We start from the raw sequence: 15,227 nt of genomic DNA, 5'->3' as shown, positions 1-15,227 counted from the left end.
TGTGATTGTGATATAGAGACAAAAGGCATCAATAAAATAGTAACTGTACGGATGGCATTTTTAAAGAAAAGGATATATGGACCTCAGTTTCCACATCTGTAAAATGATAAGGTTGGAGGGCCATCCCAGCTTGGAGCATTTTGTATTTTTCCAAGCACCCGGTTTTCCACTGGATCCTCCAAACTCACCATCCAATGGGGCAAGTTAACCAGATATTAATTTAATTCAATAAGCATTTATGAGGGCCTGAGGCAGCACAATATAGTGAACTGAGTGCTAGTTTCAGAGTCAGAAAGTGGGACTGAGTCCCCGCTCTGCTCTTCACAAATACCTATGGGGCCTTGAGCAAGTCAATAAATAAATTAATAAACATTCATTAAGCACCTACTATGTGCCAAGCACTGGGTTAAGACCTGGAAAGGCAAGGAGCTTTGGGCAGCAATGAAATACAACCGCTAACCCTAAAGATCGAATGCGACTTTGATCAAGACTCGCTGGATTATGAAGGGGAGAGTTTTGCTGTCCTCTGACCTGGCTGGATTACAGTTGGAGGGTTTGATCAGTTTAGATCGCCAGAGTTTAAGAAGGATGTCGTTAAACCAGACAACATCCAGAAAACAATGATCAACATGGTGAGGGCCCGGGATCATGACTTTTTGAGAATCTTTGAAGGAACTGGGGATGTTTAGTCCGAAGGCATTAGGGATAGGAAGGAAGAAGGAAGACAAGAGGTGAATGTGAGGTTAGTTAGTAATGTGAAGAGCTATCCTTTGAGAGAGGGGTTAGACTTTGTACTTCTTTAAGAACCAGTAGCAATGGTTAGGAGTTGAAGGAGAGAATATTAAGGCTTTATTCTTTAATGGAATAAATGGAAGGGGGCTGTCTCACCAGAGGAAGGAGACCCCCCAGTACAGGACTTCCAGCGGAGGTCAGATGGATGTTCACTTGGGGAGATATCATTGAGGTTAATATTTTTTAGGTATGAAATAGGATGGACAAGATGGCCTCTGGGGTCTCTTACAACTAGTTAATTATGACGTTCTGAGAATCCAATATTCATTAACCACCTATGCCGTGCCAGGACTTGGACTTGGAGAAAGGCTAAGAGTCTGCCCTCCAGAAGCGCCCATTCTTCTCTATCTTTCTGGACCTTAGTATCCTCCCCTATAAAAATGTGGGAGTTAGGGGTGCAGAGTTGAACTAGATGAACTTAAGCTTTCTTTAAGCTTTAGAGCCTATGATCTCCACTATATCCCGACTACCATTCAGGGCATTCTGAAAAGCAAGGGCAAAAGATTTATTCGAAGGGCTTTGTCAGAGTTAGAACTAAATGCTAGCTATTGTTATCCAGCCCATCTGGACAGTGGCTTGTTTTTTTAACTTGTAAGTCATTTTGGCTTCCCACTGGCTCCCTGGTACAGATGGTGTCAGGACTTGCTGGGAGAACTGGTGCCAAGGGAGTAACTTCCAGGTGTGTGTGTGTGTTTGTGTGTCCTCCACCCCAGCATGGAGGCCTCCCTCAGTAATATCAGCACCCAAGGGGCCTGAAGGGGACAGATCAGACACTATTTCAGAAAAGGAATGGATTATCTGGAAAGGAAATGAGTTCCAAGCTATCAGAGGTTTCCAAGTTGAAACTGAGCAGTGATTTCTCCAAGGAATTACAGAAGCTTCTTGTGAGTTGGGGAGGGCAGTTCTAGGACTCAGGAGTCCCTTCCCACTCAGAGCTGTTCCCCTTCCCCAATCCCCCCCACACTCACCCACCACCCCACTCCCCATGGACCTTTCCCCCCTTACATTATAATGATTAGGTGCTGGGGTGTGCCATTTGCTGACGTTCTGACAGAAGGGCAGCTGGAACATGTGAGAATATGAATTGCTAAAGTCTTTCTTAGAAGTAAAATTGGATGGAAGATTGTAGGCATTGGCTGCAGGGGAACGAGAAATCTTCTTGGGCATTCGGGTCTCCTGCAAAAAAGAAAAGGAAAAGGAATCTAAACCCATCCATTGTAGGCTGACTCAGGGAGACCAAGAAAGGGAACATAGAAGCTTCCAAGCCTTCCCAAAGGAAGAAACAAGACGAAGCAACTATGGAGACAGCGGGGATGATCAAGTACCAAGAGGCAGCATGGCCTACTCAGTGGGGAACCAGCTTTGGAGTCACCAGGACCTGGGGTCTGAAACCCACAAGTTGGGGAAAGGCAGGTCCACTAGTTGTCCTTCAGATACCCCGGGCAATCCTGAGTTTATAAATAAGATACTGACTTGGATCAGTGGAGAAAGTTTCTGGGCTGGGGGTCCTTCTCAAAGATGAAATCACAAATCCAAACCTAATAATAAGAATAAAAGTTGCACACATTTGTCTACTGTCTGTGAAACTGGGGTGGGCATGGGTGGGAGGGAGGGTATTATTAGCTAGATTTTCAAAATGTGGAAACTGAGGCTAAAAGGAAGAGAAGCAGTTTGCCTAAGGTCACCCAGTACCCTCAAACCCAAGTCTTTGGACTCGGAGTTCAGTGTTGCTTTAACTACATCATGGGCTATCTTTTCTAGCAAGAGAAGCCCCATGTGCCCTTTGGAGCTGTAGGTTTGGGTGCTTGAGAAAAGCAGGTTCAGGCGTGTTTTAGGTTGAGCTTAAAAAAAAAAAGCACCAACCCTTCCCAAGCATGTATCAAATGTTTGGGGTTTGGCAGAAAAGACTTTGCTTTCGGTGCATTTCTGTTGCTTCCACTGCCTTCTGATTCATTCAGACTTGACTCATCATCTGTGTGCTAAGGGTTATTTGATGGGAGCTCAGGGTTTCTTTAATATTTTACTAGAGTCTTCTCAGCAAAGCGTGACTTGCTGTTTCACACAAGTAAACACCGTGGGATCTCCAAATGGCCCAGTGGAACTGGGTTCTAACCTTCTGGTGGCCACAGTTCCAAGGGACTGGCTCCCCCTTCCCCCATTTCCCATCTAAGAGATGTTGACATAAGACTCAACAATATTTTTGCTGCCTCATCAGAACCAATCCAGGAAGCCCGTGACACACTGTTCTCAGTTAAAAAACAAACAGAATCAATGTTTGCCCAACGAAAAGGGACAAAAGCTATAGAAACTAGACGATAACATCTTCTTTACCTGGGATAGTATGGCAGGTATCAGAGTAAGATCGAGAAAAAATGTCCAGTTATCTCTATTGAAATAGTTGTGGACATTGCTCCGAGTTTCAATGGGTTGGGGAGGCTGGGGGGAGGCAGCTTCACTGGGAGACTTTGCATGCTGCCTGAGGGAGGGGTGAGATGGGGCTTCATGGTACAAGGGTTCTCAGAAGCATTGGCCTGGGGACCACCGGTGATGCTGGATCTGGAGGCAAGAGCCCTGGGTTCCAGTCCTGACCAACTGGCCCCTGTGGGATCAAGGGGGATAATGGTAATTGGAAACATTTATAGAGTGCTTTAAGGTTTGCAAAAGGTTTTACATTCACTAGCTCATTTGATTCTCACAAGTGATGTGTTCCAAATGAGGAAACTGAGACTTAATTACATGACTTACTTAGGGTCATCCTAAGTAAGTAACAGAGGTGAGATTTGAATCCAGGCTTTCCTGACTCTGCCATTCTGGCCCTCCCTTTATTCATCTATAAAATAGATTGAATTAGACTCCCTTTTATGGTCACTTCCTACTCAAAGTGTATGATCCTTGTGTGAATACCTCCTTCCCACCCCTCCTAGTTAGTATCTGGCCAGATGTGCTGAGTTCTAGAAGTTCTCAAAGGAATAAAGAAATAAGAGGAAGATGGGGTAGTCTTTATAGGAAGAAGGAATGGCAGGACAAAATTAGAATCTAGAGACCTGGGCACCAATTTCATCTCCTAGATGCTCTCTCAGCCATTTTACCTGACATTCATCCTCGTCATCTGTAAAATGGGGTGATACCACATATACTTCTCAGGAATACTTAGTAAACTTTTGATCATTATAGAAATATGAATCATTGCTATTTACTTGAGGCTACTTCCTTGCTGGAGATACCGACAGTAGCTGGGGAGTTTTGAGAAGAATAATAGTGTTATCAATCTCTCATCTACCCTCCACACGTATGCTAAAATCATCCTAAAGTCCATTTTTCACCATGTCACTCTCCTGCTCAAGAGCTTTCATAACTCCCTATTATCTCCAGGATACCTTTGGCTATCTTGTCCACCTCTCCAGGTTGACTTCACATTTCTCCACTTCACAATCTATGTTCCAGTCAAACAGGACAAGTCCCCCAAACTTGGCCCTCCCTCTTTGGTCTGCATACTTCCGGGCATTCCTCTCTCTTCTGCCTCTTAGAATCCCTCCTTTCCATCAAAACCACTTCCTCTGGACCATTTTCTCATTTGGAAAATCAAAGGATTGGGTTCTTCTCATTCCAACAGCCAATGGTTCTATCCAACAAGATTTTTATTGTTGATGTTCAGTCTTACTCAACTCTTTATGATTCCTTTTAGAATTTCTTGGCAAGGATACTGAAGTGATTTGCCATTTCCTTCTCCAGTTCATTTGACAGATAAGAAAACTGAGGCAATCATAGTTAAGTGACTCGCCCAGTAAAAGTCAGGCCAGATTTGAACTCTGGGCCTATTGACTCCAGGCCCAATACTCTTACCCACAATACCACCATCCAATGCAATAAAGGTCTACAAATGTGCTGCTCTGTTCATCCTTCTGCTGTGAGTGTTCTCTCCTCCTCCAATTATAAGTATATGCTTCCATGTTCACCTGTTATACCTCCAATCCATGCAACCCCCATTTTCTACTTCCTATAGGAAGCAAGCTCCTTCAAGACAAGGGACTGTTTTTTGTCCTTTTCTACCATCTGACACAGTGTTTGGGATACAAATATTCCTTGAGTCGTACTGGACTGAACTGGACTGACCTGGCCTTCTGAACTGAATTGGACTAGGCTGCATAGGACAGATGGAATGGGGCAGTCCACTTGTATGAGGTTTGATAAGGTCCAATATGGCAAACAGGTTCATCTACTCCCTCTTTCCTATCTCATCCTCTACCCTGCAGCTCCCTCTATAACACATTCCTTCCTCATCTTTACCACACTGAGAGAGGATAGGACAGAGGTCTTGATCTGGCATTCACTCATGATTCAGTTTACTTCTCCAAGACTCAGTTTCCCTAACTATAAAATGGGGTTAATAATATGGTACCAAATATGGTTAATAATATGGTACTAATATGAGCTATTATATAGTACCAAAAGAGGCAATATGTGGGGAGCATTTCACAAAATGTAAAGCAATATGCAGATATCTGTTATTAAAAATAATTTGTCTCCTTCAAGGCCTAATTGAAGTGCCATCTCTTCCATGAAGAGCTTCCCAAGGTCCTCACAAGCCAAAATCAATTTCTCCATCAGCAGATGTCTTAGACTTTCCCCTGGACCTTTCCTTTGCCCTTCTTCCACTGTACCTAGTATGGGATCCAAGATGAAAGAGAACTTGAAAGGAACTCAATGATCATCTAGTCATAGGATCAATCCATCAGTCACTCAATTAACAAGCACTTATTCAGTTCTGCTAATTTACTAAGTGACAGGATCTAAAGAGCAAATCAATCCTTATGTGGGAGAATTTTCCATTCTAATAAAATTCAGAGCTCAGAGACATAGAGCTGGGAGGGAGCCCAAAGGTCATCCAGCTCAACCTGTCCATTTTACAGATGAAGAAACTGAGACCCAAATAAGTCAAATGCCTTTCCCAAAGTCATCCAGGTGAAAAGATAGAGGAGGCCGGTCATCTTGACCCCAAGTCCAGTGTTCTTTCCACATCCCTCATTTCCTCACTGTCCTCCCTAAAGGTAAATAAGTCTCCCTGGGTCTTATTCCTAGGTCTTTATCAGCAGCACCAGGCCCTGAGGAGATGGCCAGCAGTAGAGCAGAGGGGAGGAAAGCTGCCAGAGGAGGCCCGACCCGAGCTCCTGGTACTGCCCCTTCTCTGTCCTCCTCCTTACCTCCACCTTTTGCCTAGACCCTGAGGTCTCAACTCCTCCCCACTTCACCGAGATGGGAAATGAGAAGTCCATTCTCACAGGAAGGGTAAAAGGGCAACCCTGGGCTAACCTGTGCAGGGAGGGACATGTGAGCAGGGAGGACAAGGCAGTGGGCAGGCCCAGGACAAGGGGCTGTCCCTAGGCGAGGTTAGAAAATAGCATCCCCTTTTCTTCATTATTGTCTACCTGAGGCTTCAAGCCTTCACTGTAACACGGCAGACATTGCACAATAAACCTCGACCTGCCACACAGAAGAATTTTCTGGCATTTAAAACATGTACACTAGTATTTCCCAGCCTTCAGGCTAAAAGCCAATGTAAAGACATGCGTTAATTTTCAAAACTCTATTACAAAGTGATCCCGGTTGTACCCCACTGACGAATGTGCCCTGGACAGCTCCCCATCTTACCCTCCCAGTTCGAGGGGCCAGTAGGATTTCTCACTCTAACTTGAGCAGTCCATGGATCAAACACATTAACTGCCCTGGCCTTAGAAGGCCCCTCTTCCCCGATCCCCAGATCCCTCTCTCCTTGGGTTCATAGCTTTGGAAAGACTTCAGAAGTATCAAATCCACACCTCTGGACAAATGAGAAGGCTTGGGTTCCGAGAGGCCGAGTGACCTGCCCAGTTGAAGTCACCCAGGAAGCAATGACAGAGTCAAGATTCAAAACTAGATCCTCTGACTCCAAATCTTTCCATTTTTCAAGAAATCCAAATCAACAAAAATACAATGTTTAATATATATTGGATTACTTGTTGTCTAGGGGAGGGGAATGGCGGAAGGGATGGAGAAAAAATTAGAAAACAACATTTTGCAAGAGTGAACATTGAAAACTATCTTTGCATATATTTTGAAAATAAAAAGATATTTTTAAAAATGTAGTATTGCGTACCTCCAAAGAGGAAGGTTCTTGGGTAGATCCAAAGCTTTAAGAGAGTTAAGAAGGGAGGTTGTGAGGTCAAAAATCTTCCTCAATGATATTGTCTACACAAGGTTTTTCCTTAAGTTGTGTCATAGGGAACTAAGTCCATTCTTCTTTTTTTTTTTTTTGGCCGGAGACAATTGAGGTAAAGTGACTTGCTCAGGGTCACACAGCTAGGACGTGTTAAGTGTCTGATGTCAGGGCTGGTGCTCTATCCACTGCACCACCCAGCTGCCCGGCTAAGTCCATTCTTTACATAAAATACGAACAATGCAACATTAACACTGTCCAAAGAACCAATAATGAACTATGGTTGACGTCACCATCCCTCATATGTACCATGTTTTCCATTGCTTTGGGGCCATTAATCCCCAGTCGGTCTTGGCCACCGTCGGGTTTTTGTTTTGTTTTGTTTGTGAGGTAATCAGGATTAAGTAACTTGCCCAGCTAAGTGCCAAGTGACTGAGGCTGACTTTGAATTCAGGTCCTCCTGATTCCAGGCTCAGTGCTCTAACCACCTCACCTCCTAGTTACCCCCCCTGACAATAGTTGTTGAAGAATGCTTATATCATTTTAGGGATTTTTTCCTTCCTTACTCAAAAATATGGAAGAAGGAGCATGTATAAACAATCAAGTGCCTCAAGTCCGATGTGTTCTGTTCTGCAATAACATTTTTTCTTTAATGCTATGATACTAAAATAATACTTGGTATTCTTTTTTTAGTGATACTTTTTGTGCTATTTTACAAGAAAAGTGTGGTTTTTAATACCTGATTTAAAAAAAAATTTTAATAGCTTTTTATTTACAAGTTATATGCATGGGTAATTTTACAGCATTGACAATTGCCAAGCCTTTTGTTCCAATTTTTCCCCTTCTTCCCCCCCCCCCCAGATGGCAAGATGACCAATACATGTTAAATATATTAAAATATAAATTAAATACAAAATAAGTAATACCTGATTTTTAAAAGATTTGCATGTTTGCCATTATTTTCAGGTCATTAATTTCCAATCAATCATGTACTGACTTATCCTCATACCTCTTTCTCCAGAACTATATAGTTCTCCACCCTTGGCCTAGAGATGAGCAGGCACCCTGGTTCTCCTCAGAACCTCCTAGTTGAAATCTGGGGAGGTGGAGGTGAACAAAGCCAGTGACCCTAAGCCTCAACCGGTCCTGGATACCTGGCTCTTTGTTATGGAACTGGTTCATGGAACCCGTCCCAGGTGGCCTGAGGACCTAAGTTCCACCCCAGCCCTGTCCATCATGGTTACTGCCTCTGTCACCACGGGGAAGTCTCACTGTAAAACACAAAGACTGAAAGACATGGCTCTTGAGTTCCCTTCTATCCCTACACTCCTTTTTAAATTTCCTGGATTCTTTAACCCTGTCGAGGCATCATAGACTTAAAACTAGGAAAGATCCCACAGGCAGTCTAATGCAACAGCTGTATTTGAGGTCCAGAAATGATTTGCCAAAACTCTGTACTGCATACCTCCTCTGAGCAATGACCCCTAAGTGTCAGAGCAGGGTCAGAACCCACATCTTCTGAGTGCCGGGCAGCCACAGTGACATACTGCTTTCCCCACCCACAGGGCCACCCCGGCCAGTGAGCCGAGGCGGATCCTTGGGTTCAAAGATCTGAAAACCACCCCAAAAAAGATGGCCAGTACCAAGGAGAGCCTGGAGGTCATGCAGGATGAGGGCTCGCCAAAGTCTCTGGGACCATGGCACTCAGAAAACTTGGTAAGAGAGAAAGACAGGGAATATTTTTGGTTTTGGTTTTGTAATCTGGGTCCACAGCACAGTGCTTTGGCCATGGAAGAGACTTAATAAGAGCTTTGGGGATTCGATTGGACTGGATTGACTTGGATTGAACTGGACTGGAATTCATAACACCTGTCTTCAAGTATTTAAAGACCTATAGCTCTGTGGTCCCCAGGGTAGAATTAGCAATGAACACAATGGATGGAGGTTAAAGAGAGGCTATTTTAGGTTTTTTTTTTTTTTAATCTCCTATCCATCATAGAGCTGTGCACAGTTACAACTGGAAGGGACTGGCTTGGAGGCAGTGGGTCCCCCCTACCTGGAGGCCTGGATGGCTATCTGTCTGGGGGGTCATCAAGGGGACTCACGAGCTGCAGTCGATGGCCTTGGAGCTCCAAATCTGAGAATCCCCACTTCCTGGAGCCCATTTATCACTGGCTTGTCCTGAGCTGTGACTCCATCATGTGAGAGTCCTTTCTGACACATTGTTCTCTGTCATCCTCCAGCTAAGTCCTTCCTTCCTTCTCAGGACCTCTCCTCTCTGGCCCCTCATTTCTACTCCCTCAGCGACATCCAGGTCAGACCCTCTCCCATCCTGCTGCTCCACTGCCCTTCCGTCCTCTATCCGAAAATTTCAATGGCTCCCCACTATCAATGGACTCTAGAGTTTATTTACAACTTTAAGACTCTGGATATTCCCCTTCAATATTCTGTATCCTAGCCAACCTGTCCTGCTTCCATGGAAACCCCAGACGCCCCCGATCCCCTACCATCATACTCCCCTACTGCCTTGCTGTGTCATGGTGTGATGGACAGAGAGCGCTGGACCTGCAGTCAAGGAGACCTAGATTCAAATCCTGCCATGGTCACTCCCAGCCATGTGACTTAACCTGGGTTTATCACACCTGGGTAGATCCGATTCAGTTGGGTGTTGTAGCACCTCCCTGACGTCATGGTCCCCTTGGAGGCCGAAGGACGAACAATAACAACCACACGAGTCCCCGAGTGACCAGGACAAGGCCCTCAATGACGCCTTAGATTATCTCTAAAATACTTAAAGCCCCTCCTCTCGGTGCCATTAGGGGGCCGGCAAGGCAGCATGGACGTGCTCTGCTGAGCTCAGAGCGCTATGGAGATGTCAGCTTTTGTGTCTTTCATTTCCTCATCGGCTCCCCTTGACCAGCTTCATGCTGAAGTCCTGCCCTTTCTTCCAGGCTCACCTTGGGAGACGGCCTCTCCTCCATCACCTCCTCCTCCAGCTGAAATGGACCCGTCTCTCCCGGGATTTCTGCTAGCATTTGCATGTCTCTCCTTTTCCTTTCTCTTGGATCAGGAGAGTTTATGTGTCTGCCCCTCCCCACATCCAGGTGTTCTTAAGAGCAGGCTCCATGTGGATCCATCTCAGGATTCAGGCAGCAAAGTGGATAGAGTGTGGGGCCCAAAGTCAGGGCGACCTGCGTTCAAATTCAGCTTCAGACAGTGACTATCTGTGTGATCCTGAACAAGTCACTCACTCGCTGTCTGCCTCAGTTTCCTCTTATGGAAAATGGGGATAACAGCACCTACCTCCCTGGGTCATTCTAAGGAGCAAATGAGATCATGTTTATAAAAAAAAATGACAGCACTTGGCCACGGAGCCTGGCCCATAGTAGGTGCCACATAAGCCTTGGTTGTTGCAGATAACCTTGCCGGGCAAGGTGCCCGATGAGGAATGGAGCCCGGCTGTGGGCAGAGCCCCCCTCACTGGGAGGAAATCTAGGTGTTGCAGGAAGTGCCAGCTGGTGACTCAGCCAGTGACAGCCAGAACTCCTAGCGTGTTTCTGCGCTGTGTGTGAGCCTCAGTCACTGACAGGTGGATTCCCACAATCCCTCAGGGCGAGGGGGATGGATGAGCAGTCCTGCCTCCCGACAGGATGAAGCAACGGGCCGGTGGGAGGTGGCGCTCTGCTCGCAGCCCGGGTGAGGGTTCGCTGGCTGGCGAGTGTGCCAGGGGGAGGGCACGTCCCTTGCGTGCCTTCCGAGGGCTGGGGACGAGCCAGCGATGTGCTGGCAAGGTGCCTGTGGCGTCAGGCAAGGTGTGGTCCCTCTGACCCGGCAGGATGGGTCTTGAACCCGCTGGAGACGTGGGCGGCCAGGCCTGAGCTGCCGCGTTTACTTCAAAGCTGGGGAGAAGTTGAGCAATTGCACCCCAGCCTCCAGTCCCAAGCCACGGCGGGAGCCTTCACTCCGCTCTGGAGGAGCTCTGAGGAGGGCTTGTAAAGGGCCCTGAGATCCCCTGTGGTGGGGAACACTCTCGTAAATCAAGAACCTCTCCATGAAAGCAGGGGATCGGCTCCCTCCTCTCCGGGGCTCTCCTCCCAAGCCCCAGTGCTTAGTATTGAGAACGTGTTATCCACGGATGAAAAAGCAGAGGCAAGAGCTCCTCAGGGAGAGGCCCAGGTCCTGAAGTGCTCTCTGTCATCCCTGCCCCATTTAAACACCATAATAATCAGCCTTCAAATGCCATCCTCTGGATATTTTTGCCATTCATGGTTCAGAATGATTTGGACTTGACCAAGACCCCTTGATGCCTCATTGTATATATTTAGATGTGGTTATAAACCCTCAGACCCAGAGCCTCTCCTGAAAGATTCTGACAGGGCCCTGTTTCATCACTGGAAAAGGGAGATGATGACAGCACACTCTCTACTTCTTCGGTTCTTATGAGGCAAGTGCTTGGTCATCAGAAAGCACGCTACAAATATTATTGTCATTGCTTTGCTAGGATACCCAGCTGAATCATCCTAAATGACCAGATTGGGAATTCTCTGTCAAGCTTCTCTCCCCAGCTCTGCCTGGATGTGGCGCAGGGTGTGGCAACAAAGTGGAACCTCTCACAGCTTCTATTTACCCGTCTACAGAATGGGCAAAGACTATTTAAGAGGAAAGTTTGTCTCCCACCTGGGGCCGTGTCTGTGAAAAATTTAAGGCTTTTCAGATAAAATCAAAGTTATCTGGCATTGTGGGAAACTAGCTTGGATTTGGGATCAATAAACCTATTAGGAGCAATAGTCCCAGGAGTTCCCAACTCTTTAAGAAACTAATTCAATTTCCATATTTTCAATCCAAAATGATCAATACCCAAGTGGCAGGGGGTAAGAAAGCCTGGATGCAAATCCTTTCTCCTGTCCTCATTACCTGTGGGATCTTGAGCCATTCATTTAACTTCCAGATTTCTCATTTGTAAAATGGAGGGGATAATAGCACCTGACTCTCAGGACTGGAGGTGAGGATCAAGTGAGATAATCCATGGAAAGTGTTTTATAAACTTTAAAGTTCTCTACATAAATGTTAGCTGTTATTATCATCATCATCATTATTACTATTATTGTTGCTATTCTCATTACCTAGAAGGATGTCGTAAGCTCCAAATGAGGTAATTGGGGTGAAAGCCTTGGGTAGACAGAAAAGCACCTAACAGATGTGCAGCCTCATTAATGGGAAGGAAGGAGATAATAAAAGACACAGGAAGCCAGTAATGATGGTGCTCTGGTTTCTGGCTAAGAAGGAAGAAGAAGAAGAAGAAGAAGGTTGTCTCACCACAGAAGGAAAACATCCTGTTCCTTTCTTTGATAGTGAGACACTGTTGAACTCTGGAGATTGATGAATGACATTGTAGAAACCTGGACCTGGGTTTTCATCCTGGGGAGAAAGAGAAAGGGAATATCTGTCAAACAGTCAGCCATTTGATCATCAATCAAGCATTTATTAAGTGCCAGCTGGGTACCAGACACTGCTCATTCCAGTCCCCTCTGCTGCCCTTGTGCCTCTGGGTGAGAATGCCCATTAAGTGAGTGCATTGCCAAGTACATCAAAGGTCCCAGCTTCTGCCTATTTCTCCAAATGCCTTTTCACCTGCTAAAAGTGCCACTTCCCAAAGAGGAATTGGGAATTAGGAAGCCTGGGTTCTACTCTCAGCGCTGCTATTCACTCTCTGTGAGCCTGTAGCATTGATATCTGGGCTTCCGGTTTCCCATCTCTTAAACTGTAACTAGCGGTTCTGATGCCTGCTGCAAGAACCAAGGAATGCAAGCATGTGGGGATTGTGGGAGGAATGGGGGTTTAGGAGAGGGAACCATCTGCTAGGCAGGAAGGGAACTTAGAACACCAAATGTCTGATTTGGAAAGGACCTTAGAACATAAAGTGCTAGGATAACGTTAGAGCTAAAAGAGATCTTTAGACAGAATGTTAAAGTTAGAAGATATTAGAGATCACCTAAAGCAACTCTTCATTTTCTAAAAAGGCATGTCTGTAATTAGGCTGAGACAGCTGGAACTTTGCCTCAAGGCACTGAAATTTAGAGGGTCAATTGTTTTTCACCCAACAGAACTTCACATCACCACTACAACTCCCATCCTATCACTACTATATCCTTCTCCCAGTGCCCAGAGTCCTACCTGCTGTCCACTATGATGGGGGTGGTCATAAGATAAGAGAGAATATCACTACTATCCCTTTCCCATCACCATATACGTCACACCTTCATAAGGGTCCTTGGTCAGGTTATAAGGCACAGCCCAGAATATCTGTTAAACTGGTTACCCCTCCCTTTGGGTACCCAACAGAATAGGATGTGCAAGCCAGGAGATTGCATGAAAGTCTTGGAATATTCCTCCTATTCCAATTCAGCAGGCTTCTATTTAAACTTCCAGGCTGTTTACTAAGAGTTCTGTATTAGCAGTATTTAGTGTGGATGTTTAGAAATAAGAGAAATGTGTATAATGAAATCACTCTCATGCTCAGAAGCTTTCTGTGGCTCCCCATTTCTGAATGACTAACAACCTTAATCTTGTCTTCAAGGTTCTCCACAATGAATCAATCAATAAACATTTATTAAGCACTTACTCTATACCAGGCACTGTGTTAGATACCGAGGATACAAAGAAATTAAAAACCTGTTTTCAAAGCATTCACATTCTAATGGGGAGGCAACAATGCAAACCACTGTACAAGAATATACAGTGTAAATGGGGAGGGAAGTAATCTCATAGGGAAGAAAATTAAGTGAGATTTGAATTGAACCTCAAGAGAGATTTGAGAAGCCCAGACAAAAACATTCTGTGCATGGAGAACAGTCAGTCAAAAAAGAACCCAAAGATCAATGTCCCTGGATGGGAGGATGTGGGGAGGAGAGTAAAGTGTAAAAAAGACTGAAAAGGTTGGAAGAAATAGATATTGAAAGGATTTAAAAGCCAAACTGAGGATTTTCTTTTCAATCCTGGAGGTGATAGGGAGCCATGGAGTTTATTGAGGAGGGGAATGATATGGGCAATTGCACTAGAAAGATGAGTTTGGCAATTGAATCTGAAGGATGGACTAGAGCGGAAAAAAATCTGAGGTAGACAGGAGGTGATGGGGACATGGGAGGTAAAGACAGTTTGCCCCAGGGTGGTGGCTGTTTTCATGAAAAGAAGAGGACAGACAATGAGAGGTATTGTAAAGGTAGAAACAACAAGACTTGGCAACAGATTGGAGAAGAGAGAGAAGAGTGAGGAACTGAGGATGATCCCTAGCCTGGGGGACTGGAAGGATGGTAATGGACTTAGAAAGTTTGGAAAGAGGTTGTGAGAGAAGAATATAATGAATTGTGTCTGGAACATGTTGAATTTTAGCTGTCTATAGAACATCCAGTTCAAGATGTTCAAGAAGTAATTGGTTGGTAATTTGAGACTGTAACTTATGAGAGAAACTGTTGCTCAGTTGTTTCAGCCATGCCTTACTCTTTGTGACCCCATTTGGGATTTTCTTGACAAAGAAAATGATTTGCCATTTTCTATTCCAGCTCATTTTACAGATGAGGAAACTAAGGCAAACAGACTTAAGTGACTGTCTAGAATCATATAACTAGTAAGTGTGTGAGGCTAGATTTGAATTCTGGTCTTCCCAACTCCAAGCCAGCACTTTATCCACTATACTACCTAGTTGCCCATAGGACAGAGGTTAGGAGTAAATGTATAGATCTAGGAGTTATTTACATAGAAATAATAATTTAGCCCATAGGAACATATGAGATGAAAAGGATACCATAAAAGGAAAAGAGAAGAGAGTCCAGGACAGAGTCTTGAGACTGCCATGATTAGTGGGTATGATGGAGAAGAAGCTGTCAGACAGGTAAAAGAGCATTATTATGCTAACAGATAACTGATAGATAACCAGGACACTTGTATCACAAAAACCTAGAAAGGAGCAAGTACCTGGGGGGAAAGGATGCTTCACAATGTCAAAGGTTGCAGAGAGGTCAAGAATGATGAGGCAGACATGAGAAAAGGCCATGAGATATAATAATTAAGAGATAATTGGTGACTTAGGAGAGAGTGATTTCAGTCTGATAATGAGGTTAGAAGCCAGAGAGTTAAAAATCAGATTGGATAAGATGATCAGGAAAGATAATGGCAAATGTTGGAGGGGATGTGGGAAAACTAGGACACTAATACATTGTTGGTGGATCCAGCCATTCTGGAGAGC

General features: G+C 44.9%; 1 protein-coding gene across 2 annotated transcripts in view; it reads right to left on the bottom strand.

Moving 5' to 3' along the window:
• Window positions 1-15,227, bottom strand: part of STPG1 (sperm tail PG-rich repeat containing 1) — a 93,396-nt gene that overhangs the window by 36,640 nt on the left and 41,529 nt on the right. The window contains exons 4-5 of one of the 2 annotated variants that reach the window (XM_051988225.1): window positions 12,302-12,403; window positions 1,798-1,968 (exon numbers count right to left, since the gene is read on the bottom strand). In XM_051988225.1, coding sequence (XP_051844185.1) covers window positions 1,798-1,968; window positions 12,302-12,403 — 273 coding nt within the window. The remainder of the gene's footprint in view (window positions 1-1,797; window positions 1,969-12,301; window positions 12,404-15,227) is intronic. The other variant, XM_051988226.1, reaches the window with a different exon arrangement.

This window comes from Antechinus flavipes, chromosome 3 (genome assembly GCF_016432865.1).
Source record: "Antechinus flavipes isolate AdamAnt ecotype Samford, QLD, Australia chromosome 3, AdamAnt_v2, whole genome shotgun sequence".
In the NCBI taxonomy this organism is placed as follows: Eukaryota; Metazoa; Chordata; class Mammalia; order Dasyuromorphia; family Dasyuridae; genus Antechinus; species Antechinus flavipes.
The sequence above is the reverse complement of the archived record's forward strand: the minus strand, read 5'-3'. Positions and strand labels throughout refer to the sequence as shown.